This window comes from Somniosus microcephalus, chromosome 13 (assembly GCF_052327205.1).
Source record: "Somniosus microcephalus isolate GS21.2 chromosome 13, FLI_Smic_1.0, whole genome shotgun sequence".
Classification (NCBI taxonomy): domain Eukaryota; kingdom Metazoa; phylum Chordata; class Chondrichthyes; order Squaliformes; family Somniosidae; genus Somniosus; species Somniosus microcephalus.
This window is the reverse complement of record NC_140999.1, coordinates 8322620-8349777: the sequence shown is the minus strand read 5'-3', so window position 1 is coordinate 8349777 and position 27158 is coordinate 8322620. Positions and strand designations below refer to the sequence as shown.

The following is a 27158-nucleotide window of genomic DNA, read 5'->3' as shown; positions in this document are numbered from 1 at the left end:
TCTCATCTACTGCTCTAGGATACTTAGCCTTTGACTTTCCCTCCCTCTCTCCCTCCATCTCATGCAGAAGTCTCCGATCTCCACTTGTAGGTTGGAAAATTGGTGCTTAGTGGGTGGGCGTTTGCACCCTACCACTTCAGGGCACTACATGTTGGCGAATCAAGTTGCTGTGTGAAGGAATAAGCCATATAACCTATTTAGAAAAATACACTATCTTATGAAAGAATTCTGGCCTTGTCGAAACAGGACACGTTGTTGGCCCTGAATAAATAACCTTATTGAAACAGAAGGTGCATGGCTCCGAGAGGCTGACTTTTGAGAACAAAAACAGTGGTCCACCCTGGATAAGGTGCTTTAATTTCAACTTCGTAAAGATGGCACATAAGACAAGGAACATCTGCCCTCGTAAAGATGACATAAAATAAGGGACACCTGCCCTTCACACCGTTTTATATGGTGAACCCAGAATACCTGGAGATGAGACAAGATTTTGGAATATTACAAGCTGATGTAACAGTAAAGAATTGCAGAGGTCAGCAGAAAGATAAATAGGGATAATTAAGTTGCATCGGCAGAAACTTTAAAAGAAATACAACTGAAAAAGGGTATAAATATTGAAGTCTCAAATGAGATAGCAGACTCGCTTTAATCGGGCAAAGCGATTCTCGGCTACAGAGGCGGCTCTGTGGTCTTCCACTCTTTATACCTCGGGGATCAAAGGTATTTGATATTGATGGCTATCCTGTACAGAAAACTTTAAGAACTGCAATACTGTAGTGAAGTTAAGATTTAAAAGTAAGATTCTCTGTTAATAATAAGATCGTATTTTTTCTCTTTTTAGAACTATTAATGTTGCGATTGACTGATTCACCAACTGTAAATTGCGTGTCGGTTCTTTTAATAAATCTCTATATATTTTTAGAATTGTCTCATATAAGTCTTCTGTATCAACAACTCACGAACTCAAGCTCTGTACACTCTTTGATGGAGAGGTACATGTCTGAGGGGAGTTTTCCGGACCCTCATAATATCCAGGATGTTACAGTCTAGCTAAGCTTATTAAAAGCGCTATCTGGAGGACAGTAACATTCTCGGGTTGTTCCTTTCCTTTAGGGGGAGATAGCCCGGACCTTTAGACCCAGTTAAATGTCTTTAGGATTCGGCTACCTCAAACTTTAGTTGAAAGTGAACGTCTGAGAAATACGCCTGATCCGGGATAGCCACAAAGGGGCTAGGACTAGTAAATATCCCTTCAGTTGTACTACCCTCCCACCAAAGTCCTCACTTTGTTGAGAAGGATTATCATCGAGCTCAAAGTCTACCTGCAGTTTTCGATTATATTGCAGATACTAGAGGCATAGGGAATGGGAATAAGCTTGCAGGAAAGCTCGTGAAACTGAGCTGCTCAAAGGTAAAGCCATGGATCTGATTGACATACACAAACCTTTGAAGGTGGCAGGATAAAGCTGTTAAAAAAGCATATGGAATCCTCAGCTTTATAAATAGAGTACAAACGAAAGAAAGCTATGCTAAATCTTTATAAATCACTGGTTAGACCTCAGTTGGAGTATTGTGTCCTGTTCTGGGCACCGCACTTTAGGAAAGATGTCAAGGCCTTGGAGAGGGTGCAGAGGAGATTTACTGGAATGATACCAGGGATGAGGGACTTCAGTTATAGAGAGAAACTAGAGAAGCTGGGATTGTACTCCATAGAGCAGAGAAGGTTAAGGGACAATTTAATAGAGGTGTTCAAAATCATGATGGGTTTTGATAGAGAGAAACTGTTTCCAGTGGCAGGAGGGTCGGTAACCAGAGGACACAGATTGAAGATAATTGGCAAGGGGGGAGATGAGGAGAAGTTTTTTTGTGCAGTGAGTTGTTGGGATGTGGAATGCACTGTTTGAAAGGGTGGTGGAAGCAGATTCAATTGCATCTTTCAACAGGGGAATTGTATCTCTACTTAATAAACTTGCAGGGCTATGGGAAGTGGGACTATTTGGCAGCTCTTTCAGCAAGCTGGCATGGGTATGGTGGGCCGAATGGTCTCCTTTGGTGCTGTATGATTCTATGAGTTGCCTAGATTTGGCTAAAGGCAAGAATGTTCCATTCAGGAGAATTCCCTTTACTATCTGTGCAAACGCTGTGCCAACAATAAACACAAACCTCATCCTCCTTTAGACTCCACTGGATTCCATGTTCTCCAGAGACACAGATGAACTTGTGAACTTCCTGCCCTTGATGGTCCCACATTGGGTCTTTCACGTGGAAGGTCTCCTTGCTGGACACGGTTTCCAAACTTTCCATGTCCATGAGATACTTCAGCTTCAGGTACCTGAGGTCCGTCTCGCAGTGGCTGATCTTCTTCAGGAATTTGTAGAACTTCCTTCGGATTCTCTTCCTTGTCAGGAAGTTGTGCTGCTGGATCTGACAACGGAGGGTGGCTGGGATGCAGGACTTGTAGCTTTAAGTGAAATGACAATGATTTGATTAGCAAGAGAGTCAGTCATCGAGCACTTCAGAAGCAAAGGATGGTCTGCTCCGCCTGCTGGGAAATACAGAACGATAAGGGGGCTGATAACGAGCTGAGAATTGTAAGATATATATACATAGATAAGGGAGGTTACGATGGAGCTGTACAAAATGCTAGTTAGGCCACAGCTGGAATACTGTGTGCAGTTCTGGTCGCCACACTATAGGAAGGATGTGATTGCATTGGAGAGGGTGCAGAGGAGATTCACCAGGATGTTACCTGGGCTGGAGCGCTTCAGCTATGAGGAGAGACTGGACAGGCTGGGGTTGTTTTCCTTAGAGCAGAGAAGGCTGAGGGGGGACCTGATTGAGGTGTACAAAATTATGAGGGGCATAGATAGGGTAGATAGAAAGGAACTTTTCCCCCTTAGTAGAGGGGTCAATAACCAGGGGGCATAGTTTCAAGGTAAGGGGCAGAAGGTTTAGAGGGGATTTGAGGAAAAACTTTTTCACCCAGAGGGTGGTTGGAATCTGGAACTCACTGCCTGAAAGGGTGGTAGAGGCAGGAACCCTCAACATTCAAGAAGCATTTAGATGAGCACTTGAAACGCCATAGCATACAAGGCTATGGACCAAGTGCTGGAAAATGGGATTAGAATAGACAGGGCTTGATGGCCGGTGCAGACACGATGGGCCGAAGGGCCTCTTTCTGTGCTGTATAACTCTATGACTCTATGACATATATATGATTTGGTTAAATCTGATATGATTAAGAGTTTTGCTTTCTTTACACATATACATAGTTTGTAGACTTGCACTGCAGCTAGAAATGTTGAGTACATTCAAGACTGAGATCGATAGACTTTTGGACTCGAGGGAAACAAGCGATATGGGGATCGGGCGGGAAAGTGAGGTTGAAGGTCAGCCATGATCTTATTGAATGGCGGAGCAGGCTCGAAGGGCCGTATGGCCTACTCCTGCACCTGATTCTTATGTTCTTATGTTCTTAAATAATAAAATGGTTAAGTTGCGCATTCCCAGAATTCTTCAGCGTATGGATGACATTTAGCAAGAAAAAGCTTTGTTAGAGGTCTTTCGTTAGCAAGGCATGCCAAATAAGTGGTCTCCCAGATAAGAGGGTAGCCTATATCACAAAGAAATAAGATAATGATCAACAGATCAGTTAAGAAACTGAAAAACAACTCCTATGATGCCATAATGAATCACCAAGATTACAAGGACAGTGTATGTGGTTAGAGTCTTAGAAAGATCTTAAGATTTCCTTCACTATTCGGAGAGACAAGAACGAAAAAATCCAGAGTGCAAGCAACTAATATCGTTTATCTCTTTAAATGGCTATTGCTTAAGACATTGAGCGTGTCAAGACTCGCTCGAACAGGATAAAGATTATTTGCAAACCAAGAAATTGGTGTCAAGTCCAACAACCTTACAGAGTTGGGCATCGGTTTTTGTAGGGTCATTTGAAAAGGGTTTAACTTACCGGTTTTCGAGCGGCTTGCCGTGGTCCCTTTAAGGATCGCTGGTTAGGCAGCTCAAAACAGGTGCCAATGAGTGGAGCATGCTCATGCACATTAACACTATAGATACAGTCGTGATGAATTTCAACAGTCCATAATTCAACAACAACTTGCATTTATAGTGCACCTTTAACATAGAAAAAAACGCCCCAATGTGCTTCACAGGGGCATAAAGCAAAACGGACGCCGAGCCAAAGTTTGGGATATTAGGAAGGGTCAGCTTTAACAGCCAGCTGTGGCTCAGTGGGCAGCACTCTCGCCTCCGAGTCAGCAGATCATGGGTTCAAGCCCCACTCCAGAGACTTGAGCATCCAATTTTAGCTGACACTTAGGTGCAGTACTGAGGGAGTCCTGCACTATCGGAGGTGCCGTCTTTCGGGTGAGACGCTAAACCGAGGGCCCATCTGCTTTCTCAGGTGGATGTGAAAGATCCCACGAACACTATTTCAGAGAAGAGCAGGGGGAGTTCTCCCCGGTGTCCTGGGGCCAATTTTGATCCCTCAGCCAACCTGACTGAATCAGATGATCTGGTCGTTATCACATTGCTGTTTGTGGGAGCTTGCTGTGCGCAAATCATCAGCAAAGTGATGGAAGGTGTCATCAACAATGTTATCAAATGGCACTTACTCACCAATAGCCTGCTCACTGATGCCCAGTTTGGGTTCCGCCAGGACCACTCGGCTCCCGACCTCATTACAGCCTTGGTCCAAACATGGACAAAGGAGCTGAATTCCAGAGGTGAGGTGAGAGTGACTGCCCTTGACATCAAGGCAGCATTTGCCCGAGTGTGGCATCAAGGAGCCCTAGTAAAACTGAAGTCAATGGGAATCAGGGGGGAAACTCTCCACTGGCTGGAGTCATACCTAGCACAAAGGAAGATGGTTGTGGTGGTTGAAGGTCAATCATCACAGCCCCAGGACATCACTGCAGGAGTTCCTCAGGGCAGTGTCTTAGGCCCAACCATCTTCAGCTGCTTCATCAATGACCTTCCCTCCAACATAAGATCAGAAATGGGGATGTTCGCTGATGACTGCACAGTGTTCAGTGCCATTCACAACTCCTCAGATAATGAAGCAGCCCATGCCCGCATGCAACAAGACGTGGAAGACATTCAGGCTTGGGCTGATAAGTGGCAGGTAACATTCACACCCCAGAATTGCCACGCAATGAATCTCCAACAAGTGAGAGTCTAACCACCACCCCTTGACATTCAACGGCATTACCATCACCGAATCCCCCACCATCAACATCCTGGAGGTCACCATTGAACAGAAACTTAACTGGACCAGCCACATAAATACTGTGGCAACAAGAGCAGGTCAGAGGCTGGGTATTCCATCATCTACAAGGCACAAGTAAGGAATGTGATGGAATACTCTCCACTTGCCTGGATGAGTGCAGCTCCAGCAACATTCAAGAAGCTTGACACCATCCAGGACAAAGCAGCCCGCTTGATTGGCACCCCATCCACCATCTTAAACATTCACTCCCTCATCACCATTGGCGCACCGCGGCTGCAGTGTGTACCATCTACAAGATGCACTGCAGCAACTCACCAAGGCTTCTTCGGCAGCACCTCCCAAACCCACGACCTCTTCCACCTAGAAGGACAAGGGCAGCAGGCGCATGGGAGCACCACCACCTCCAAGTCCCCCTCCAAGTCTCACACACCATCCTGACTTAGAATTATATCGCCGTTCCTTCATCGTCACTGGGTCAAAAACCTGGAACTCCCTCCCTAACAGCACCGTGGGAGCACCTTCACCACATGGACTGCAGTGGTTCAAGAAGGCGGCTTGCCACCACCTTCTTGAGGGGCAATTAGGGATGGGCAATAATGGCTGGCCTTGCCAGCGATGCCCACATCCCATAAACGAATAAAAAAAAAGATTGGTTGTTTATTTACAGCAGTGGCGACACTTCAAAAAAATAATACTTTGGCCTAGAAATTTGGGTGCGGCCATTTAAGGACCAGTAGGGTTGCAGAGATCACTCCCTGTGCATGAATGGTGAGGCCCGAGGCCTGACCTCTATCGAGCCAGTGAGCTGCGGAGAGCATCAGGCTGCTGGGTAATGTGGTGGTGGGGGAGGAGGGGGAAGTGGCAGTGATCGGGGGGTGGGGGCTTGTGGGGGGAGGGGTATTGCGGCGGTCAAAGAGGTAGATTTTAAGGAGAGTCCTAAAGGAGGAAAGAGAGGTGGAGTGTTGGGGAAATCAAAAAAATACCAGTTCAAAAAGACCATGGCCAGAATTTTGCCGGTCCACAGAGTGCGGGGTTGGAGGCGGGACCATGGTCAACCCGCCTCTAATCAATCTTCCTAAGTGTCGGGTCCCCGATTTGCGCTTGGACCTGACACTTAGCGGCGGGAAGAGGATTATAGCCACTTACCTGGCTGTTAACAGGTACTTGATACTTGTTAACAGGCTCTTTTCCAATATTGCCGCTTTTGCCTCAGGTTCCCCAACGTCCGGACACCACGCCAGGTAAGTGTGGCGTGTTATGAGTCTGCTGTAATGTTACTGCATTGATGACAGCTGCAGAAGTGGTGTGAAGGATCCAATGGTGCACTGGTGAGTTTCAGAGGTAAGAAAATGTTGGGGAAATCATTTTTAATGCATTTACACTTTTCTGTAGGTGACAAGTTTTGAATTGGCTGTCCAGTGCCACTTCATTGGGATAACCTCTCTCACCAGTGACAGATCGCTTCTGTCACCTCACCTGTAGCTGCCATCTGTTCCAGCCTATGGCGGGAGTCATTGGAGAGCCTGGGTGCAAGAGCTCACCTTTGTACAGTGATTGTCAGTGTTTGCAGCACCTCAAAGCTGTCAAACACTGAGAAATGAGCTTTCAAAGAAAAATTGTGTGTGGCCCCTTTAAGAAAACTGGCAGATGACGCGTCATCAAATGATGTCATCTGACCGGCTTACTCTTAATTGGTCGGCAAGCCCACAGGGCGGGCTTAACAAGGCCAATCGACGTAAAATCACGTCCGTGGGCCGGATATAGTTGGGGACCAGACTGGAAGCCGGAAACCAGCTGACCCGCTCCCAACCCGCATCCATTTGCAAAATCGCGGCCCATGTTTACCATTTAGCCAGAAACGGTGGGCAGACTAAACCGTCATGACAGCATTTACAAATGTCGCTGAGCACAGCAATCAGGGCAGGCCTTGTACAGCACACTTCCTTCCAGCGGGCCACACTGCAATATGAAAGTATCCTCGGAGAAGTTCATTAGTGATGGAAAGCACAGTGGGAGAAGATGGAACCTGATATGGGGGTGGGGGGAGTGGGGTGGAGGGATAATAAGGTTTAAGCTGGCTTGCTCACTATCTCACCTGATGTGGTCGCAGATCTGTCGCAGGCTCCATTTTTTCTCCTTCGATAACCTCATTATGTCCAGTACTGCCATTCCCAGGCATTCCTCTTGCATTTGCAGGTCCAATGGGACCTTTATGAGCCCACTGACAAAGTCAGAGCGTGACTAAGTAGAGAAAAAATATAACGATGATCAGGGAACGCGATAAGCCCCGTTTCCTTGTAACCCAGATAAGGTGTCTTTAATAACGTTGAGTTTGCTCCTTTGATAAGATCACACTTCTTCATCAACACATTAATTATGCTCGTTCAACCCGAGGTGATTTTGGACCAGGCTGATCAGTAAATAAGTAACTAATAGAACGTTAATAATAGGCTTGTATTTTTAGACGTGTGCTAGGAAGATAGGAACAGGAGGAGGCCGTTCAGCCTCTCGGGCCTCCTCCGCCATTCAAGTAGATCGCGGCTGATCTGCACCTCAACTCAATTTACCCGTCTTTGCTCCATGTCCCTCGATACCCTCACCCAACAAAAATCGATTGATACAAAAAGAAAATACTGCAGATGCTGGAAATCTGAAATAAAAACAGAAAATGCTGGAGATACTCAGCAGGTCAAGGCAGCATCTGTGAAGAGAGAAACAGAGTTAACGTTTCAGGTCGATGACCTTTCGTCAGAACTGGAAAAAGGCAGAAAATGGAACAGATCTCAGTCTTGAAAGCTCCATTTGACCCACAGCATCTGCAGCCTTTTGGGGGAGAGAGTTCCAGACTTCTACTAGCCATTGTGTGTAGTTCTTCCTAATTTTGTTCCTGAACGACCTGGCTCTAATTTTAAGGCCATGTCCCTTTGCTCTTGACTCCGCCCACCAGAGGAAATACTTTCGCCCGATCAAATTTTTCGAACATTTTCGAACACCTTGATCAGGTCACCCCTCAATCTTCTATGCTCAAGGGGATATAAGCTAAGTTCATGCAACCCGCCCGTGTAATTTAATTTAACCTTCTAAACCACGAAGCTGGTTGACCATCTGTGGCATTGCTCATTGCTGGTCTCGGTTCTGCAGAAGGATCGTGATGTTGAGTTGCTAACCTAGCCCACCCCCTTTAAGGGAACTGCTCAGGCAATTTTTTTGCAGGGAAATTATATGAATAAGTCCTGAACATAAGAACATAAGAAATAGGAGCAGGAGTAGGCCATTCGGCCCCTCGAGCCTGCTCCGCCATTTAATGAGATCATGGCTGATCCAATTTTGGCCTCAACTCCACTTTCCTGCCCGCACCCCATAACCCTTGACTCCCCTGTTGCTCAAATATCTGTCTATCTCAGCCTTAAATATATTCAGTGACTTCGCCTCCACAGCTCTCTGGGGTAGAGAATTCCAAAGATTCACGACCCTCTGAGTGAAGAAATTCCTCCTCATCTCAGTCTTAAATGGGCGACCCCTTATTCTGAGATTATACCCCCTAGTTCTAGATTCCCCCACGACGGGAAACAATCTCTCAGCATCTACCCTGTCAAGCCCCCTCAAAATCTTATACGTTTCAATAAGATCACCTCTCATTCTTCTAAACTCCAATGAGTATAGGCCCAACCTATTCAACCTTTCCTCATAAGACAACCCTTCCATCCCAGGAATCAACCTCGTGAACCTTCTCTGAACTGCCTCCAATGCAAGTATATCCCTCCTTAAATAAGGGGAACAAAACTGTACGTAATACTCTAGGTGTGGTCAAGCGCCCTATACAGTTGTAGCAAGACTTCCCTACTTTTATACTCCATTGGGTGACCACTTTGCTGAACACCTCTGTTGATGAGGCGCTGTTCCTCAAGCTTACGTTGAGCTTCAGTGGAATGGTGTAAGATGGAGAGGTCAGAGTGGGAGTGGAGCGGAGAATTAAAGTGTCAGGCGACCGGAAGCTCGGGGTCACGCTTGCCATTTGCCTTCCTAATTACTTGCTGCCCCTGCATGTTAACTTTTTGTGCTTCATGTACGAGGACACCCAAATCCCTCTGTACTGTTGCATTCTGTAGTCTTTCTCCATTTAAATAATATTTTTCTTTTCTATTCTTCCTACCAAAGTGAATAACTTCACATTTTCCCACTTAATACTCCATCTGCCAAATTCTTGCCCACTCATTTAACCTATCTATATCCCTTTGCAGATTCTGTGTCCTCCTCACAGCTTGCTTTCCCACCTATCTTTGTATAGTCTGCAAATTTGGCTACAATACACCGGCTTCCTTCATCCAAGTCATTAATATAGATTGAAAATAGTTGAGGCCCCAGCACTGATCCCTGTGGCACCCCACTAGTTACAGATTGCCATCCTGAAAATGACCCATTTATCCTGACTCTCTGTTTTCTGTTAGTTAGCCAATCCTGTATCCATGCTAATATATTATCCCCAACACTGTGAGCTCTTATCTTATGCAGTAACCTTTTATGTGGCACCTTGTCAAATGCCTTTTGGAAATCCAAATATACTACATCTACTGGTTCCTCTTTATCCACCCTGCTCGATACCTCCTCAAAGAACTCTAATAGATTTGTCAAACACGATTTCCCTTTCATAAAACCATGTTGACTCTGTTTGATTGTATTATAATTTTCTAAATGTCCTACTGCTACTTCCTTAATCATGGATTCCAGCATCTTCCCAATGACAGATGTTAGGCTAACTGGCCTATAGTTTCCTGCTTTCTGTCTCCCTCCTTTTTTGAATAAGGGCCGTTACATTTGCAGTTTTCCAACCCGCAGGGACTTTCCCAGAGTCCAGGGAATTTTGGAAAATTACAAGTTAATTAGAAACTAATGAAATAGAAACAGAAAATGCTGGAAACGCTCGGCAGGTCAGGCAGCATCTGTGGAGAGAGACACAGAGTCAACTTTTCAGGTCAATGACCTTTCGTCAGAACTGGAAAAAGTTGGAGAAGTAACAGGTTTAAAATAGGTGCAGGGGCAGGAAAAGGGGAGGAAAGAACAAAAGGGAGGGTCTGTGACAGGGTGGAAGGCAGGAGAGATTAAATGAACCGAATCATTACCAGCACCTGTTGCCTGAAAAAGTAAGAGCAGAGGTTATGATCCGAAATTGTTAAACTCAATGTTTGAGTCTGGAAGGCTGTAAAGTGCCTAATCAAAAGATGAGGCGCTGTTCCTCAAGCTTACGTTGAGCTTCAGTGGAATGGTGTAAGATGGAGAGGTCAGAGTGGGAGTGGAGCGGAGAATTAAAGTGTCAGGCGACCGGAAGCTCGGGGTCACCCTTACGGACTGAACGGAGGTGTTCAGCAAAGTGGTCACCCAATCTGCGTTTGGTCTCCCCAATGTAGAGGAGACCGCATCGTGAACAGCGAATACAGTGTACTAAATTGAAAGAAACTAATCACAGAATCATAGAATCATAGAATGGTTACATCACGGAAGGAGGCCATTCAGCCCGTCGAGCCCGTGCCGGCTCTCTGCCAGAGCACTTCAGCTAGTCCCACTCCCCCGCCCTTATCCCGTAGCCCTGCAAATGTTTTTCCTGTAGGTACTGATCCAATTCCCTTTTGAAAGCCACGATTGAATCTGCCTCCATCACCCTCTCAGGCAGTGCATTCCAGATCATAACCACTCGCGGCGTAAAAAGGTTTTTCCTCATGTCGCCTTTGGTTCTTCTGCCAATCACCTTAAACCTGTGTCCTCTGGTTCTCAACCCTTAAGGGATGCAAATTATATTAGCTTTCTGCAGCCTTCATAATTTGACATTATAAAAGGGATTGGACCTTCCCACTCCAGAAGGTGGATAAAGCCAATCAGTTGATCATGAGAAGGATGCCCAGGAGAGGAGGTAGGATGGGACAAGCACCAGCAGACAGGAAATCATTACACACTCCTTCCACCAGGAAGGTACTCTCAGATAACTATTATCATGAATGTTTGTTGGAAGTTTCTCCAGAGTGGCAGCTGCTAGGATCCTCTCCTTGTTATCCCACAACCTCTCCTATCTCAAGGTCAGGAAAACAGTCGGAAGCAATGAGGCATCTTTCTCTTTGTAGTGTTTTTTTTAAAGATTCATCAGTTGTGAATTTTACATCAAGTGTGACATCTGCAGCATAACAGTCACGCTCATAAACTTTTATGTAGATTTTTTTTTACTCCTATTGCCTCCTCTTAAGACTGGAAAATTCTCCCCCGAAGGTTTTTCCTACAAGAAATATAGAGTAAATATGTCACCTCTGTTAGATCGTGTTTAAATATTTTATATTGAATGTACAACAGGGAAACAGGCCATTCGGCCCAACTGCTCCGTGCTGGTGTTTATGCTCCACACCAGCCTCCTCCAACACCTCTTCATCTCACCCGATCAGCAAAACCTTCGATTCCTTTCTCCCTCATGTGTTTATCCAGCTTCCCCTTAAATCCATCTCTGTTATTCGCCTCAACCACTCCCTGTGGTAGCGAGTTCCACATTCTCACCACTCTCTGGGTAAAGAAGTTTCTCCTGAATTCCCTGTTGGATTTATTAGTGACTGTCTTATATTGACGGCCCCTAGTTCTGGTCTCCCCCACAAGTGGAAACATCTTCTCTACATCTACCCTATCGAACCCTTTCATAATCTTAAAGACCTCGATCAGGTCACCCCTCAGCCTTCTCTTTTCCAGAGAAAAGAGCCCAGCCTGTTCAATCTTTCTTGATAGATATAACCTCTCAATTCTGGTATAATTCTAGTAAATCTCTTTTGCACCCTCTCCCGTGCCCCTATATCCTTTTTATAATATGGAGACCAGAACCGTGCACAGTGCTCCAAGTGTGGTTGAACCAAGGTTCGATACAAGTTTGACATAACTTCTCTGGTTCTCAATTCTGTCCCTCTAGAAATGAACCCCAGTGCTTGGTTTGCATTTTTAAAAATGGCCGTATTAACCTGCGTCGCTACTTTTAGAAAGTCTGAAACTTCTTGGCTCCAGACGATAAGGTCCAGAATTCAATGAATGTTTCTGCATGTTAGAACGATCCCGGCCTGGTTCATATTCCCTAAGGTGTAAATTACCTGAGCAAAGAGGTAGTCTATGACGGAGTAATCCAAGATGGTGTTAATGCGCTCCTTTGTAAGGCCATAGCGAAACGACTTCTTGCTGACTTGGCCAAACCAATTGGGAAAGAAAAATCTAGGCCAGCAGAGAGAGAGAGAGAGGGAGAAAGAGATGAGGCCATCAGTATATAATAATACAACGAACTAGTCCTAGTGTTTCTCGTTCCTTCATGGGATGTGGGCAACACCAGCAAGGCCGTGGTGTGGGACCGGCGTCACACGTAGGCCGGACCGGGTAGGGGTGGCAGGCTCCCTCCCCTACAACAATCCAACAGCTTTTATAGTCATTGTATTCTGGTGCCAGCCCACAAAGTGAGAAATTTATTGAATTAAATTTCACAATTGGAACTCAGGACCTCTGGGTCGCTAGTCCAGTGCCATAAACACTAGGGGCTGGATTTTCATTCAGGAGTCGGGTAGGAGGCGGGACTATAACTTTCGGGGTTGTAGTCCCGCCTCCATCGAGATGCGGCCAATCCACACGATTTTAACTAGATTGACTTTGTTCAGCTCGCCCAGCGGGCTCAGCAAGCCAATTAAGGGCCACCTGGCCACGGTGATGTCACAGACTGAAATTTCATCTGTCAAGAGGTTTTGACAGATGAAATATCAGCGTTTCACAGCTGTTTGAAGCTGTCAAACACTGACAGTCTTACTTCTAACATGAGTCCTTCTCCACAGACTCAGTTGGAAATCTCGCCGGCACAGAAAGCTGCAGGCTGTCACTTTTGACAGTTTGCAGCCATTCTGCTTTCTGTGCCGATGAGGTGAGGGACTCCTGAGACCTAAAGGAAGGAAGGCTGAAAAGGTAAGAAAAGGTAATTTAAACTTCTTTAAACACTTTAGACGCACTAAACACACTTACCTTTGCACTCATGCACCCATCACTCACCTGAACACCGGACATCTCGAACCCTCCAAGTCCTTCAACCCGACGGCCCGCCTCGCAAACTTGGCGTGGTTTGGAGCCATCGGGAATCCCACACTTCAGCATTAAAAATAGGGATTAGGCTAAAAAACTGCCTGTTAACTACCTGTTAATGGGCAGTTAATTGGTACTAATCCCCTTCCCGCCTCGGGTAGGTGGGTCCCAGCGCGGGGCGGGTACCCGCCTCCTTTGAAACTGGCATGGAGGCGGGTTTGGGTGCGGGGTGGGGTCGGGATCCCTGATTTCGGGATTTTAACACCCCACACGCCTCCAATCCCGACTCCACGGCCCAATGAAAATCCTGCCCTAGGTTACTGTACCCAACAACAACTTACATTTATACAGCGGCTTTACTGTAGTAAAACATCCCCAAGGCAGTTCACAGGAGCGATTATCAGACAAAATTTGACACAAGCACGAGAGTCACTGAATCTATTTAAGAAGGAGATAGATAGATTTCTAGACAAAAAAGGCATCAAGGGGTATGGGGAGAGAGCGGGAATCTGGTATTGAGATAGAGGATCAGCCATGATCATATTGAATGGCGGAGCAGGCTCGAAGGGCTGAATGGCCGACTCCTGCTCCTATTGTTCTATGTTTCTATGAGTGGAGAATAATCTTGCCAATTGGCAACCAGTTGGTTTATTGATTAATCAAATTTGATAGTCCATCAAAAAAATGTTGGGACACAAAGAATTACACAGAGGTCCACTCACTCCTTTACCTCTTCCTTGCTTAACTTTGAAAACCAATTGCAATCTTGGCCAAAGAAAAATTGAACTGAACGTATTGAAATTACTGAACGATTTTAACCAGGTACAGATCACAGTTCTCACTAAATTAAGAAATAAAAACTTGAATGTCCCAAAGTGCTTAGCAGCCAGTGAATTATGTTTGAACTGAGGTCACCGCTGCTATGTCGGCAAATACAGCAGTCAGTTTGTGGACAGCAAGACCCCGTAAACAGCGAACATTTTCAATCTGAGATCGATAGACTTTTGCTAGGCAAGGGTATGGAGCCAAGGCAGGTGGATGGAGTTAAGATACAGCTCAGCCATGGTCTCATTGAACAGGCTCAAGGGGCTGAATGGCTGAGTCATGTTCCTACGGTCCCTAATCAGATAAACGCCCGGTTTATTCTACTTGCCGATATTGGTTGAGGGAAGAATGTATCCCAGGTCACCGGGAGAACTCCCTGCTTTTTCAATAGTGCTGTTTTTGCATTAATCGGAAAAGAGAGATGGGGCCTCGGTTTAACGTTCCATCTGAATGATGTCACCTCTGACAGTGCAGCTCTCCCTCACTACTGCACTGGAGTGTCAGCTTGGGTTATGTGCTCAGATCCTGGAGTTCAGTTTGAATCTAGAAGCCATGTCAAATTAAGAGGAAGACTCTGTTTTAACAGCAAGCAATTAGGAAGGCAAATGGCATGTTGGTCTTTATTGCAAGGGGGTTGGAGTATAAGAGTAAGGAAGTCTTGCTACAATTGTACAGGGCCTTGGTGAGACCACACCTGGAGTACTGTGCACAGTTTTGGTCTCCTTATTTGAGGAAGGATATATTTGCTTTAGAGGCGGTGCAACTAAGGTTCACTGGATTTATTCCTGGGATGAGAAGATTGTCCTATGATGAGAGATTGAGTAGATTGGGCCTATACTTGCTGGAATTTAGAAGAATGAGAGGTGATCTCACTGAAACATACAAGATTCTGAGGGGGATTGACAGGGTAGATGCTGAGAGGTTGTGTCCCCTGGCTGGGGAGTCTAGAACCAGGGGTCACAGTCTCAGGATAAGGGGTTGGCCATTTAAGACTGAGATGAGGAGGAATTTCTTCACTCAGAGGGTGGTGAATCTTTGGAATTCTCTACCCCAGAGGGCTGTGGAGGCTCAGTCGTTGAGTATATTCAAGACTGAGATCGAAAGATTTTAGGGGAATCGAGGGACATGGGGATCGGGCGGGAAGGTGCAGTTGTGGTTGAAGATCAGCCATGATCTTTTCCCGAGAGGCAGGCAGTGACTAGTGGGGTACTGCAGGGATCAGTCCTTGGACCCCAGTTATTCACAATATATATTAATGATCTAGACGAGGGAACTAGATGTAATATCTCCAAGTTTGCAGACGACACAAAGCTGGGTGGGCGTGTGTGCTGTGAGGAGGATGCAGAGAAACTCCAGTATGATTTGGACAGGTTGGGCGATTGGGCAGATGCATGGCAGATGCAGTATAATGTGGATAAATGCGAGGTTATCCACTTTGGTGGCAAAAACAAGAAGGCAGATTATTATCTGAACAGCAATAGATTGGGAAAAGGGGAAGTGCAACGAGACCTGGGTGTCCTTGTGCACCAGTCGCTGAAGGTAAGCATGCAGGTGCAGCAGGCGGTTAAGAAGGCAAATTGTATGTTGGCCTTCATAGCGAGAGGTTTTGAGTACAGGAGCAAGGATGTCTTGCTGCAGTTGTACAGGACCTTGGTGAGACCACACCTTGACTATTGTGTGCAGTTTTGGGCACCTTATCTGAGGAAGGATGTTCTTGCCATGGAGGGAGTGCAGCGAAGATTCACCAGACTGATACCTGCGATGGCAGAAATGATGTATGAAGAGAGATTGGGTCGATTGGGCTTATATTCGCTAGACTTTAGAAGAATGAGAGGGGATCTCATTGAAACTTATAAAATTCTAACAGGACTAGACAGACTAGATGCAGGAAGGATGTTCCCGATGGCGGGGGAGTCCAGAACCAGGGGTCACAGTCTAAAGATAAGGGGTAAGCCATTTAGGACAGAGATGAGGAGGAATTTCTTCACCCAGAGAGTGGTGAACCTGTGGAATTCTCTACCACAGGAGACAGTTGAGGCCAATTCATTAAATATATTCAAGAAGGAGTTAGATATATTTCTTAAGGCTAAGGGGATCAAGGGATATGGGGAGAAAGCAGGGACAGGGTACTGAATTTGGATGATCAGCCATGATCTCATTAAATGGCGGAACAGGCTCAAGGGGCCGAATGGCCTACTCCTGCTCCTATCTTCTATGTTTCTATGATCTTATTGAATGGCGGAGCAGGCTCGAGGGGCCGAATGGCCTACCCCTGCTCTTATTCTTATGTTAATCTTTAACTGAAACACAGGAAGAAACACTTATTATCACAGTGTAGATCTCCCCTGGTACACAGCTAAGGGGGGAGGATTTCCTGTTTACCATTTTATACAAACACTGAACGCGACAAATCTCCCCATCATACTTCCAGTGCCGGAAATTTAACAGCCCAACTGGGGGATATGATTGCTTCATTCGAATCTTTAGCTTTTGAATTTTATGTTTATCAAGGTGCAGGGTGTTAGTTGGACCTGCCCATTCTGGGATTCAGCATATTATCAAGAGCTCGCGGGGCAAGTATGGAACATTAACCAGTTCTAGGACTGTAACAGGTCAGGTACAGGAGAATAAAGTGGGAGGGGTTAAATCATGCTTACATTTGCATTCTTTTTACTGCTGACTGTTCAAAGTATTATTTACATAGAAACATAGAAGATAGGAGCAGGAGTAGGCCATTCAGCCCTTCGCACCTGCTCCGCCATTCAACGAGATCATGGCTGATCATCCAAACCCTAGCACCCGGTCCCGACACTGACAGCCATCCCACCCAAGCCCTATCCACGTAACCCCGTAACCCCATGTATTTAATCCCCCCTAACACTAAGGGCCAATTTTTATCATGGCCAATCAACCTAACCTGCACATCTTTGGACTGTGGGAGGAAACCGGAGCACCCGGAGAAAACCCACGCAGACACGGGGAGAATGTGCAAACTCCACACAGACAGTCACCCGAGGCCGGATTTGAACCCGGGTCCCTGGCGCTGTGAGGCAACAGTGCTAACCACTATGCCACCGTGCTGCCCATTTATTTTTATCACGGGCCACTGAAGAAAGAGCTTGTTACATATCCGGCATCCAGGCGCCACTGTAGATAGTTCCTCCTTTTCCATGAATGAGCTAGTCATGATGAGCAGACAATGGACTCCAAGAATTCTTACAATGCAGTTTGTTTTTGATCTGTGATTGTACGAGGCCTCGGATAGGCAAAGGAGACTCAGGCATCTAAAGAGGATGCACCCCAGCAGAAATTAATCTGTTACCCCCACAGAATATACAGGCAGCTCAGGGCATATGAGGGCCTTAGTGAGGAGGTCACAGAAATCACAGAAACCCCACAGTGCAGATAGAGGCCATTTTGGCCCATCAAGCCGGCACCGACACATATCCCACCCGATCCCCGTAACCCCTATACCAACACATATCCACCCTATCCCCGCGTATTTAATCCCCCTAACACTAAGGGTCAATTTATCACAGCCAATCAACCTAACCCGCACATCTTTGGATCTTTGGGTGTAGAATCATAGAATATTACAGCACAGAAAGAGGCCATTCGGCCCATCGTGCCTGTGCCAGCTCTTTGAAAGAGCTCTCCAATTAGTCCCACTCCCCGCTGCCCTTTCCCCACAGCCCTGCAATTTTTTCCTTTTCAATTATTGATCCAATTGTCTTTTGAAAGTTACTATTGAATCTGCTTCCACCGCCCTTTCAGGCAGCGCATTCCAGATCATAACAACTCGCTGCGTAAAAACATTCTCCTCATCTCCCCCTCTGGTTCTTTTGCCAATTATCTTAAATCTGTGTCCTCTGGTTTCCGGCCCTCCTGCCAGTGGAAACAGTTTCTCCCTCTCTACTCTATCAAAACCCCTCAGAATTTTGAACACCTCTATTAATTCTCACCCTTAACCTTCTCTGCTCTAAAGAGAACAATCCTATTTTTCCCACTCTCTCCACATAACTGCAGTCCCTCATCCCTGGTATCATTCCAGTAAATCTCTGCACCCTCTCCAAAGGCTTGACATCCTTCCTAAAGTGTGGTGCCCAGAATTGGACACAATACTCCAGTTGTGGCCTAACCAGGTTGTGCGTTCTTCCTTGCTTCTGTACTGTAACAGCTCGATTATAAAATCTTCATCCCTGCTTTTAAATACCCTCCATGGCCTCGCCCCTCCCTATCTCTGTTACCTCCTCCAGCCCTACAACCTTCCGAGATCTCTGCGCTAATCCAATTCTGCCCTCTTGCACATCCACGATTTTAATCGCTCCACCATTGGCAGCCGTGCCTTCAGCTGCCTACTCCCCAAGCTCTGGAATTCCCTCCCTAAACCTCTCCGCCTCTCTCTCCTCCTGTAAGACGCTCCTTAAAACCGACCTCTTTGACCAAGCTTTTGGTCACCTGCCGCTAATGTCTCCTTATGTGGCTCGGTGTCAAATTTTGTTTGATAATCGCTCCTGCGAAGCGACCTAGGACGTTTTACTACGTTAAAGGCGAGATGCTGTTGTTGTATAAGTGTGTATAAGCAAAGTTCGTTTCACCAAACTGTCAAACTCTAACTCTGTACTTTCTCCTCCAATCGAGCTTTCAAAGCCATGGCTTGGCATCACCTACTTTCTGGTTTACCTCAACTTTTATTTTACTTTTTTCAACCTCGGTAATGATCTATAGTTCCTCTTAGTTCCTTAAAAAAAAAACACAACTGATTTTTGCAGCGTCCAATACTGTTTAAATAGTCATGGTGTGGAGATGCCGGTGTTGGACTGGGGCGGACAAATGTAAGAAGTCACACAACACCAGGTTATAGTCCAACAGTTTTATTTGAAATCACAAGCTTTCGGAGCGCTGCTCCTTCGTCAGGTGAAGTGGAGAGATGCATAAAGACACAACTTATATAGTCAGAGAATAATGCCAGATGATTACAGGTAATCTTTCTAACTGCCGTTTATCACACCTCGGCAGAGAGATAATCACAGCAATCAAAGGTGTGAATGGTGTCCAAACAGGTCAGTCAGGAAAACATTACATCAAAGAACAATGAGGTGGGGTCACAAGGGGTAAAATGTTGCAGATGCTGGGGTCTGTATGAAAAACAAAAAACAGACAAAAAACATTTTCTTTGCTGGAAATCACAGCAGGTCTTGCCGCATCTGTGTAGAGAGAACAAGCCAACGACGACTCAAGTCTGGATGACCCTACGTCAGGTGGGGTTACATGTAGCGTGACATGAACCCAAGATCCCGGTTGAGACCCCAGCATCTGCAACATTTTCCCCCTTGTGACCCCACCTCATTGTTCTTTGATGTAATGTTTTCCTGACTGACTTGGTTGGACACCATTCATACCTTTGATTGCTGTGATTATCTCTCTGCCGAGGTGTGATAAATGGCAGTTGGAAAGGTTACCTGTAATCGTCTGGCATTATTCTCTGACTATATAAGCTGTGTCTATAGGCATCTCTCCACCTCACCTGACGAAGGAGCAGCGCTCCGAAAGCTTGTGATTTCAAATAAAACTGTTGGACTATAACCTGGTGTTGTGTGACTTCTTACGTTTAAATAGTCGGCATTTAAAAGCAGAACAGAAACAAATTGTCTTCTAAGAATTCATGGAGTCCTTTTTCTGCTCACCAGGCCAAAGTCATTCTGGAAAAGGGGAACGATTTACAGAGTCTCCTGGATGCCGGAATTACACTTGACTTATGGAAGATACGCAAGGGTAAGTCTCCACTACCATAAACCCCCAGTGATAAAAATACATAAAACTTCAAACAGTCAGCAGACAAAAACAACTAAAATGTAACACTAGCAAAATACTGCGGATGCTGGAAATCTGAAATAAAAACCGAAAACACTGGAAACACTCAGCAGGTTCGGCAGCATCTGCGGAGAGAGAAACAGAGTTAACGTTTCAGGTCAATGACCTTTAATCAGAACTGGAAAAAGTTAGAGGCAGGGAAAGCGGGGGGGAGGGGAGGAAAGAACAAAAGGGAAGGTCTGTGATAGGGTGGAAGGCAGGAGAGATTAAATGACAAAAGGGATGATGGTGCAAGGCAAAAGGAGATGGTAATGGGGCAAGTTAAGAAACACAAGATGAGTTGAGAAGAAGTGTAAATGGGAATGGCAGAATCATCAACAGCTGCCATCTGAAAAAATAGGGGCCGAGGTTATGATCTGAAATTGTTGAACTTGATGTTGAGTCCAGAAGGCTGTAAAGTGCCTACTCGAAAGATGAGGCGCTGTTCCTCGGGCTTATGTTGAGCCAAGTTGGAACAGTGTAGGAGGTCGAGGACAGAGAGGTGAGAGGTGGGAGTGGAGCAGAGAATTAAAGCGACAGGTGCCTGGAAGCTCGGTGTCACGCTTGTGGACTGAACGGAGGTGCTCAGCAAAGCGGTCACCACAGAAATGTAATAACCGCTTCACACTTTTCACTTCATTCTCCTGTACCTGGCATGTTACAGCCCCTATACCTGACAGGTCAGACGAGGATCAGCTACGGGACGAGAAGCCTTTTCTTCTATTTTTGACCAGGACCAACCCTAGTTGTCCTTGAGGTGTTAGGAGGACCTCCTTGGGTTTGGGAGCAGTATTCAAACATGGGCAGCTTTTGCCTACATGTGACAGTGAGGTGAGTGTCATTACTTTGTTGCTGTGAAGTTGGAATGACAAATATGAAGCATAGTTCTACATCTGATCATCTGACAGTTTCATATCAATGTTATAGCACGGGTGGAATCCAGGGAGGAACTGTGTACAGATTGGGATTAATTTGAATATCTTTGATGGAAATTGGACCATGGGTACAGAATGTAGCAGGACCTGCCAGATATGGTCCACGACTAATTGAAATGTCTCCCGTGCTGGCACAGCAGAGAAGGCTGAGGGGGGACCTGATTGAGGTGTACAAAATTATGAGGAGCATAGATAGGGTAGATAGAAAGGAACTTTTCCCCTTAGTAGAGGGGTCAATAACCAGGGGGCATAGTTTCAAGTTAAGGGGCAGGAGGTTTAGAGGGGTTTGAGGAAAAACTTTTTCACCCAGAGGGTGGTTGGAATCTGGAACTCACTGCCTGAAAGGGTGGTAGAGGCAGGAACCCTCACAACATTCAAGAAGCATTTAGATGAGCACTTGAAACGCCATAGCATACAAGGCTACGGACCAAGTGCTGGAAAATGGGATTAGAATAGACAGGGCTTGATGTTAACAGGCAGTTAATTGGCACTAATCCCCTTCCCGCCTCGGGGAGGCGGCTCCCAGCACAGGTCGGGTACCCTCCTCCTGGGACACTGGCACAGAGGCGGGTTGGGGGCGGGATGGGCTCCTGCCCCCCGATTCTGCAATTTTCCCACCACTCCCGCCTCCAAACCCGCCTCCTCGGGGCTTGGAAAATCGAGCCCGTTTGACTCTATGAGTGTCATCACAGACCGTAGTTTATTACCAAGTCTAACCTTGCTACCCTATTACCCAATTGCCCAGTCTCCCCTGCTGGCCTCAGCCTGTCCATATACAAACCTCATCCTCTTCCTGCCTTCAACCGTTGGCCCAGCCTCAAGGGCAGCAAAAACTAGAGCCAGGACCAGTTGCCATCGTTATACTGACCGTTAGTGTCCACAACATGAGCGCAACGTGTCGCAACTTGCCTGATCCGGTATAGAACAACTTGCTGAGTGGAGCCATCGACTTGGAAAATGTGGCTTGGAGGGAACCAAACTTTCATATCTTCAGTCGCAAGAGCAAAGAGGCTGTTGTAGACCGGCATGATCCCTGGGTGGGAGATAGAAATGTTCAAGTGTCAAAGGTGGATGCAAAGAATTGAGAACTGAGATGTTGCAGCTAAGGGGTTAGTGGACGGTTCAAAGTTGATGATCAAAGTTGAAAGGTAAAAGGCCATTGTTACCCCATTGAGAGATCGGGTAGAATGGGCCGATACTCTCTGGAGTTTAGAAGAATGAGAGGTGATCTCATTGAAACATACAAGATTCTGAGGGTAGATGCTGAGAGGCTGTTACCCCTGGCCAGAGAGTCTAGAACTAGGGGCATAGACTCAGGATAAGGGGTCGGCCATTTAAGACTGAGATGAGGAAGAATTTCTTCACTCAGAGGGTTGTGAATTCCCTGCCCCAGAGGGCTGTGGATGCTCAGTCGTTGAGTATATTCAAGGCTGAGATCGATAGATTTTTGGACTCTAGGGGAATCAAGGGATATGGAAACCGGGCGGGAAAGTGTTGAGGTCGAAGATTAGCTGTGATCTTATTGGATGGCGGAGCAGGCTCGAGGGGCCGAATGGCCGACTCCTGCTCCTAACTCTTATGGTCTTATGTATTGGGGAGTTCGGGAATAAATTTCAATCCTGGGGTCCATTCTGAAGAATTGAGTGGAGTTGTGCGTTTTATTCAGCCTGATCGGTTAGTGTGAATCCATCAAACATGTACATTCACTCCACCTGCCTCATCAGTTCAATCCTGACTAATTTACAGAGACTTTCATTCACATATTTAACAAACAACCTTGTCATCATTGACGAACTTCCAAAATTCCAAAAATTAGATGCTAATCCCAGAAAAGTAAGTGAAAGGAAAACACCAGTTTAGTTCAGAGTTGTCACATTTATTTCAACAGGCCCGAGGTCTCCGAACTCAGCACAAGGTTCAACGATGTGTCAAGGAGCGCACTTGCTTTAGCTCTTGTTGGGATTGCAGTGCTTTGCAATGGCCCAATCTGAACCTTGGGCCAATAAAGAGAGATGTCCAGATTCTGCTCACGATCTCTCCTTGTGAACTTATGAAATCATACTCGGGGACACACTCTCAGTAAACACTTCCGTGCCTGGCCACCTTACACAGCACTTCAAAGAGAAGATCGATAGACATAATGAGGGTGGACCCATCTGCTGTGAATGAAGTGGCTTTGAAAACGCGAGTGAACCGAAGCCTTCTATTTATTTACATGTACAAATAGCTAGGCTTCGTTGCTAGCACTCTTGCCCCTGTGTCAGAAGGTTGTGAGGCTTGCCCACTTTAGGACATGAGTATGTCAGCTAGGCTGACACTCCCCCAGTGCTGCACTGAGGGATTGCTCCATTGTAGAGGGTACCATCCTTCAGTTGAGACCTATTCGAGACAGAGATCGGTAGATTTTTGGATACTAAGTGTAATGTATACAACATTGAAGGGACTACTTTGTCTTGCGGATGTACATCCTTAGTTGCGAGCGTATATAACAGATGCGTATCGATTTGTATAGTCAGTGCCGAAGTTCCAGTTACCCAGTAAAGATCACTTGAAGTTACTCTCAGTCTCTGCTGCTTTATTATTTTATGTAGTTGTGTGTAGCGGTACAAACACAACACTAAGGGAATCAAGGGACATGGGGATCGGGCAGGAAAGTGGAGTTGAGGTAGAAGGTCAGCCATGATCTTATTGAATGGCAGAGCAGGCTCGAGGGGCCGAATGACCGACTCCTGCTCCTAATTCTTATGTTATTATGTAATCCAAAGTCCCATCGCTTGTCCTCTGGATAAGATTCTATGGAACTATTTGAAGAAGAGCAGGGTGTTCTCCTGGTGTCCTGTCCAATACCACCAAAAATAGAACCACTGGTCATTCATCTCATTTCTCTTTGTGAAATCTTGCTGTGCACATAATGGCAGCTACAGCGCCTATTCTTCCACCTCCTGAGAGTGAGTGGATCAAGTGATTCAGTCCAGTAAACTGGAGTACAATGACAAAGGTTCTCCATTTGATCTCCAGGTCTTGCTACATTTAGCTAGATATTGGGTAAAGGCAGCAACAACACCTTGGATTTATATGGCACCTTTAATTAGAAAATTTTCCAAGGTCCTTCACAGAGGTGCAAAAAAAACCATGCTGAGCTAAAGAAGATTGGCAAGGGTCTGCTCAAAGAAGTGGGTTTGAAGGAGGACCTTACAGGAGGAGAGGGTCACTGTTGTAATGTAGGAAACGCGGCAGCCAATTTGCACGCAGCAAGCTCCCATGAACAGCAATGTGATAATGTCCAGGTAATCTGTTTTATGATGCTCGGTATGGATAAATATTGGCCAGGATTCCCGTGCTCTTCTTTGAAATAGTGCCATGGGACCTTTTACATCCACCCGAGAGGGCAGACAGGGCCTCAGATTGATGTCTCATCCGAAAGACGGCACCTCTGACAGTGCAGCACTCCCCCAGCACTGCACCAGGAGTGTTGGCCTAGATTATGTGCTCAAGTCTCTTGATCCCACAGAGGTGAGAGTGACTCAGAGGTGAGAGTGCTACCCACTGAGTTAACGCTGTGGCTGACAGTAGGATATGGCCTAGCAGAGTTTAGGATGAGCTGAAGTTTTTGGACAGTGGAAGACGGAAGGCCGGCCAGGAAGAGTCACGTCTGGAGGTGACAAAGTCTGAGGGTTTCAGCAGCAGACGGGCTGAGTGAGGTAGGGCGATGTTACAGAGGTGGAAGTTGGCAGCCTTTGTGCTGGGTCGGGCAATAGAAGGTCAGCTCTACAGTGTTGTGGGTATGATACCTGATTATTAACCCACCACACCTGGACTAACAATCCAATGGGTAGGGTAACATAGCGGTTATGTTACTGGACTAGTAAATCTGGAATAAATACCCGGTATCAGTAATGGTGACCATGAAACTACTGGATTGTCGTCAATACCCATCTGGTTCACTAATGTCCTTTAGGGAAGGAAACCTGACGTCCTTACCCGGTCTGGCCTATATGTGACTACTGACCCACAGCCCTCTGAGATGGCCTCGCGAGCCACTCGGTTGTACTGAACCGCTGCAGCACACGGACTGCAGCGGTTCAAGAAGGCGGCTCACCACCACCTTCTCAAGGGCAATTAGGGACGGTCAGTAAATGATGGCCTTGCCAGCGACGCCCACAGCCCAGGAACGAATAAAAACAAAATCCAGTGAAACGAGTTCATATCCCACCATGGCAGTTTTAGAATTTGAACTCATTATTTTGAATATCTGGAAATAGAAAAATCAGTAAAAGTGACCATGAAGCGGCTGGATTTTCGTAAAAACCCAACTAGTTCACTAATGTCCTTTAGGGAAGGAAACCAGCTGTCCTTAACTGGTCTTGCCAATGTGTGACACGAGTTGACTTTTAACTGCCCTCTGAAATGGCCGAACAAGACACTCAGTTGTATCAAACCTCTACCAGTGGTTCAAGAAGGCCCACCACCACCTTCTCAGGGATGGGCAATAAATGCCGGCTTTGCCAGCAACACCCACATCCCGAGACTGAATTACATAACGGGGAAGCATACAGACGCGGAAGAGGAGGGAGCCAAGGCTGGATCCTCTGGGCGTTCCAGGGGGAACAGTGCAGGAGCAGGAGGAGAGGCCATTGCTGGAGACGCTCTGGCTACGATCCGATAGCCAGGAGCGGAACTCAGTGAGGGCAGTCCAATTGAGCTGGACAATGGAGGATAGGCATTGGAGGAGGGTGTTGTGGTTGACCATGCCAGAGAGGTCGAGGAGGGTCAAGGAAGGAAAAATGTACCTTCATTTACAGTGAATGTCACTCGTAGTTGGGTTAGGACTGATTTGTTGCTGTGGAAAGTGCACTTTGGTTGTAGAAGATATGAGACCAGGTACAGAAGGTCACGGAAGGAGCCCCGAGGAGGGGCGGCTGGTGAGCAGGCCCGGGCGTTGGGCTGAAGATTGTCGGACAGGAGGAATGGTGGAAATGGAATGGCGGCGCGCACAGACGCAGCGGCTTTGCTTCTCCCAGGACGGTGCTATTTACGTTTAATGTTAATGTTATTTGTACTGGACTCATGGGAGCTTGCAAGATCACATTTCGTTGTTCATGTACTTGTGCATTGTACAATGACAATAAAGTTGAATTATTTCCATTCAGACCTGTGTGTGACACAGTTTAATCCCTGTTCCTTTTTCGATGCAGTAACTTTTACCCACATAAGTCAAAGATTAAAATTAAACTAATACGTGACAATGCTGAGATTTTACAGCTTGACACACCAAGTTACTAAACTACTCCACCTGATGCCCACATGCCTGCAGCATAAGCTTCATCATGTTCAATTCTGTTATCCACCATTCGGAGTTTGGAAATAGCTTCTTAAGAGAATTGGACCATACTTTCATTGAAAGCTTGTCATAAGAACTTAAGAATTAGGAACAGGAGTCGGCCATTCGGCCCCTCGAGCCTGCTCCGCCATTCAAGAAGATCATGGCTGATCTTCGACCTCAACTCCACTTTCCCGCCCGATCCCCATATCCCTTGATTCCCCCAAGAGTCCAAAAATCTATCGATGTCAGCCTTGAATATACTCAACGACTCTGCATCCACAGCCCTTTGGGGCAGAATAATGCTGAAAAACAGAAAAGTTGTGAGCAGTGCTAAAGAGTTCAGAGCTTTCCTACAGAGCTGGGTCATTGTGCGAAGGTCCTTACCGCTTGCCTTGGCAGCCAGAATGCAAAGTTCCTCCGCTGTGTACCCTCCAGAGCCGAAGACCAAGGAGCTTCCACTGGGTTCAGCGATGGGGTGATAGAGATAGACCTTCAGTCCCCAGTCTCCAGATGCATGCAGGTCATGAATTGTGTCATCAGGGGCAGCCATCTCTCCAAAACTCTGTAATGGCGGCATCGAGAAAGAAGATGCTGCCTGCTAGCTGAAAGAAAGCAGAGAAACATTTTTACTTTTATTTCCTATTAATTGGCCCAGTTCGGCCACTATCTTTCTACATTGAGTAGACTGGGCCGATACTCTCTGGAGTTTAGAAGAATGAGAGGTGATCCCATTGAAACATATACAATTCTTAGAGAGCTTGGCAGGGTAGATGATGAGAGGCTGTTTCCCTTCGCTGGAGCATCTAGAACTAGGGGTCACAGTCTCAGGATAGGGGCCGGCCATTTAGGACTAAGATGAGGAGAAATTTCTTCACTCAGAGGGTTGTGAATCTTTGGAATT

At 46.3% G+C, this 27158-nt stretch overlaps 1 protein-coding gene across 1 annotated transcript in view; it reads right to left on the bottom strand.

The window, feature by feature from the left end:
- Positions 1-27158, bottom strand: part of LOC147108028 (tyrosine-protein kinase JAK2-like) — a 117914-nt gene that overhangs the window by 54255 nt on the left and 36501 nt on the right. Inside the window, exons 2-6 of the mRNA XM_086004447.1 lie at positions 26642-26859; positions 21844-21967; positions 12358-12475; positions 7344-7489; positions 2164-2461 (exon numbers count right to left, since the gene is read on the bottom strand). Coding sequence (XP_085860573.1) covers positions 2164-2461; positions 7344-7489; positions 12358-12475; positions 21844-21967; positions 26642-26834 — 879 coding nt within the window. The 5' untranslated portion in view covers positions 26835-26859. The remainder of the gene's footprint in view (positions 1-2163; positions 2462-7343; positions 7490-12357; positions 12476-21843; positions 21968-26641; positions 26860-27158) is intronic.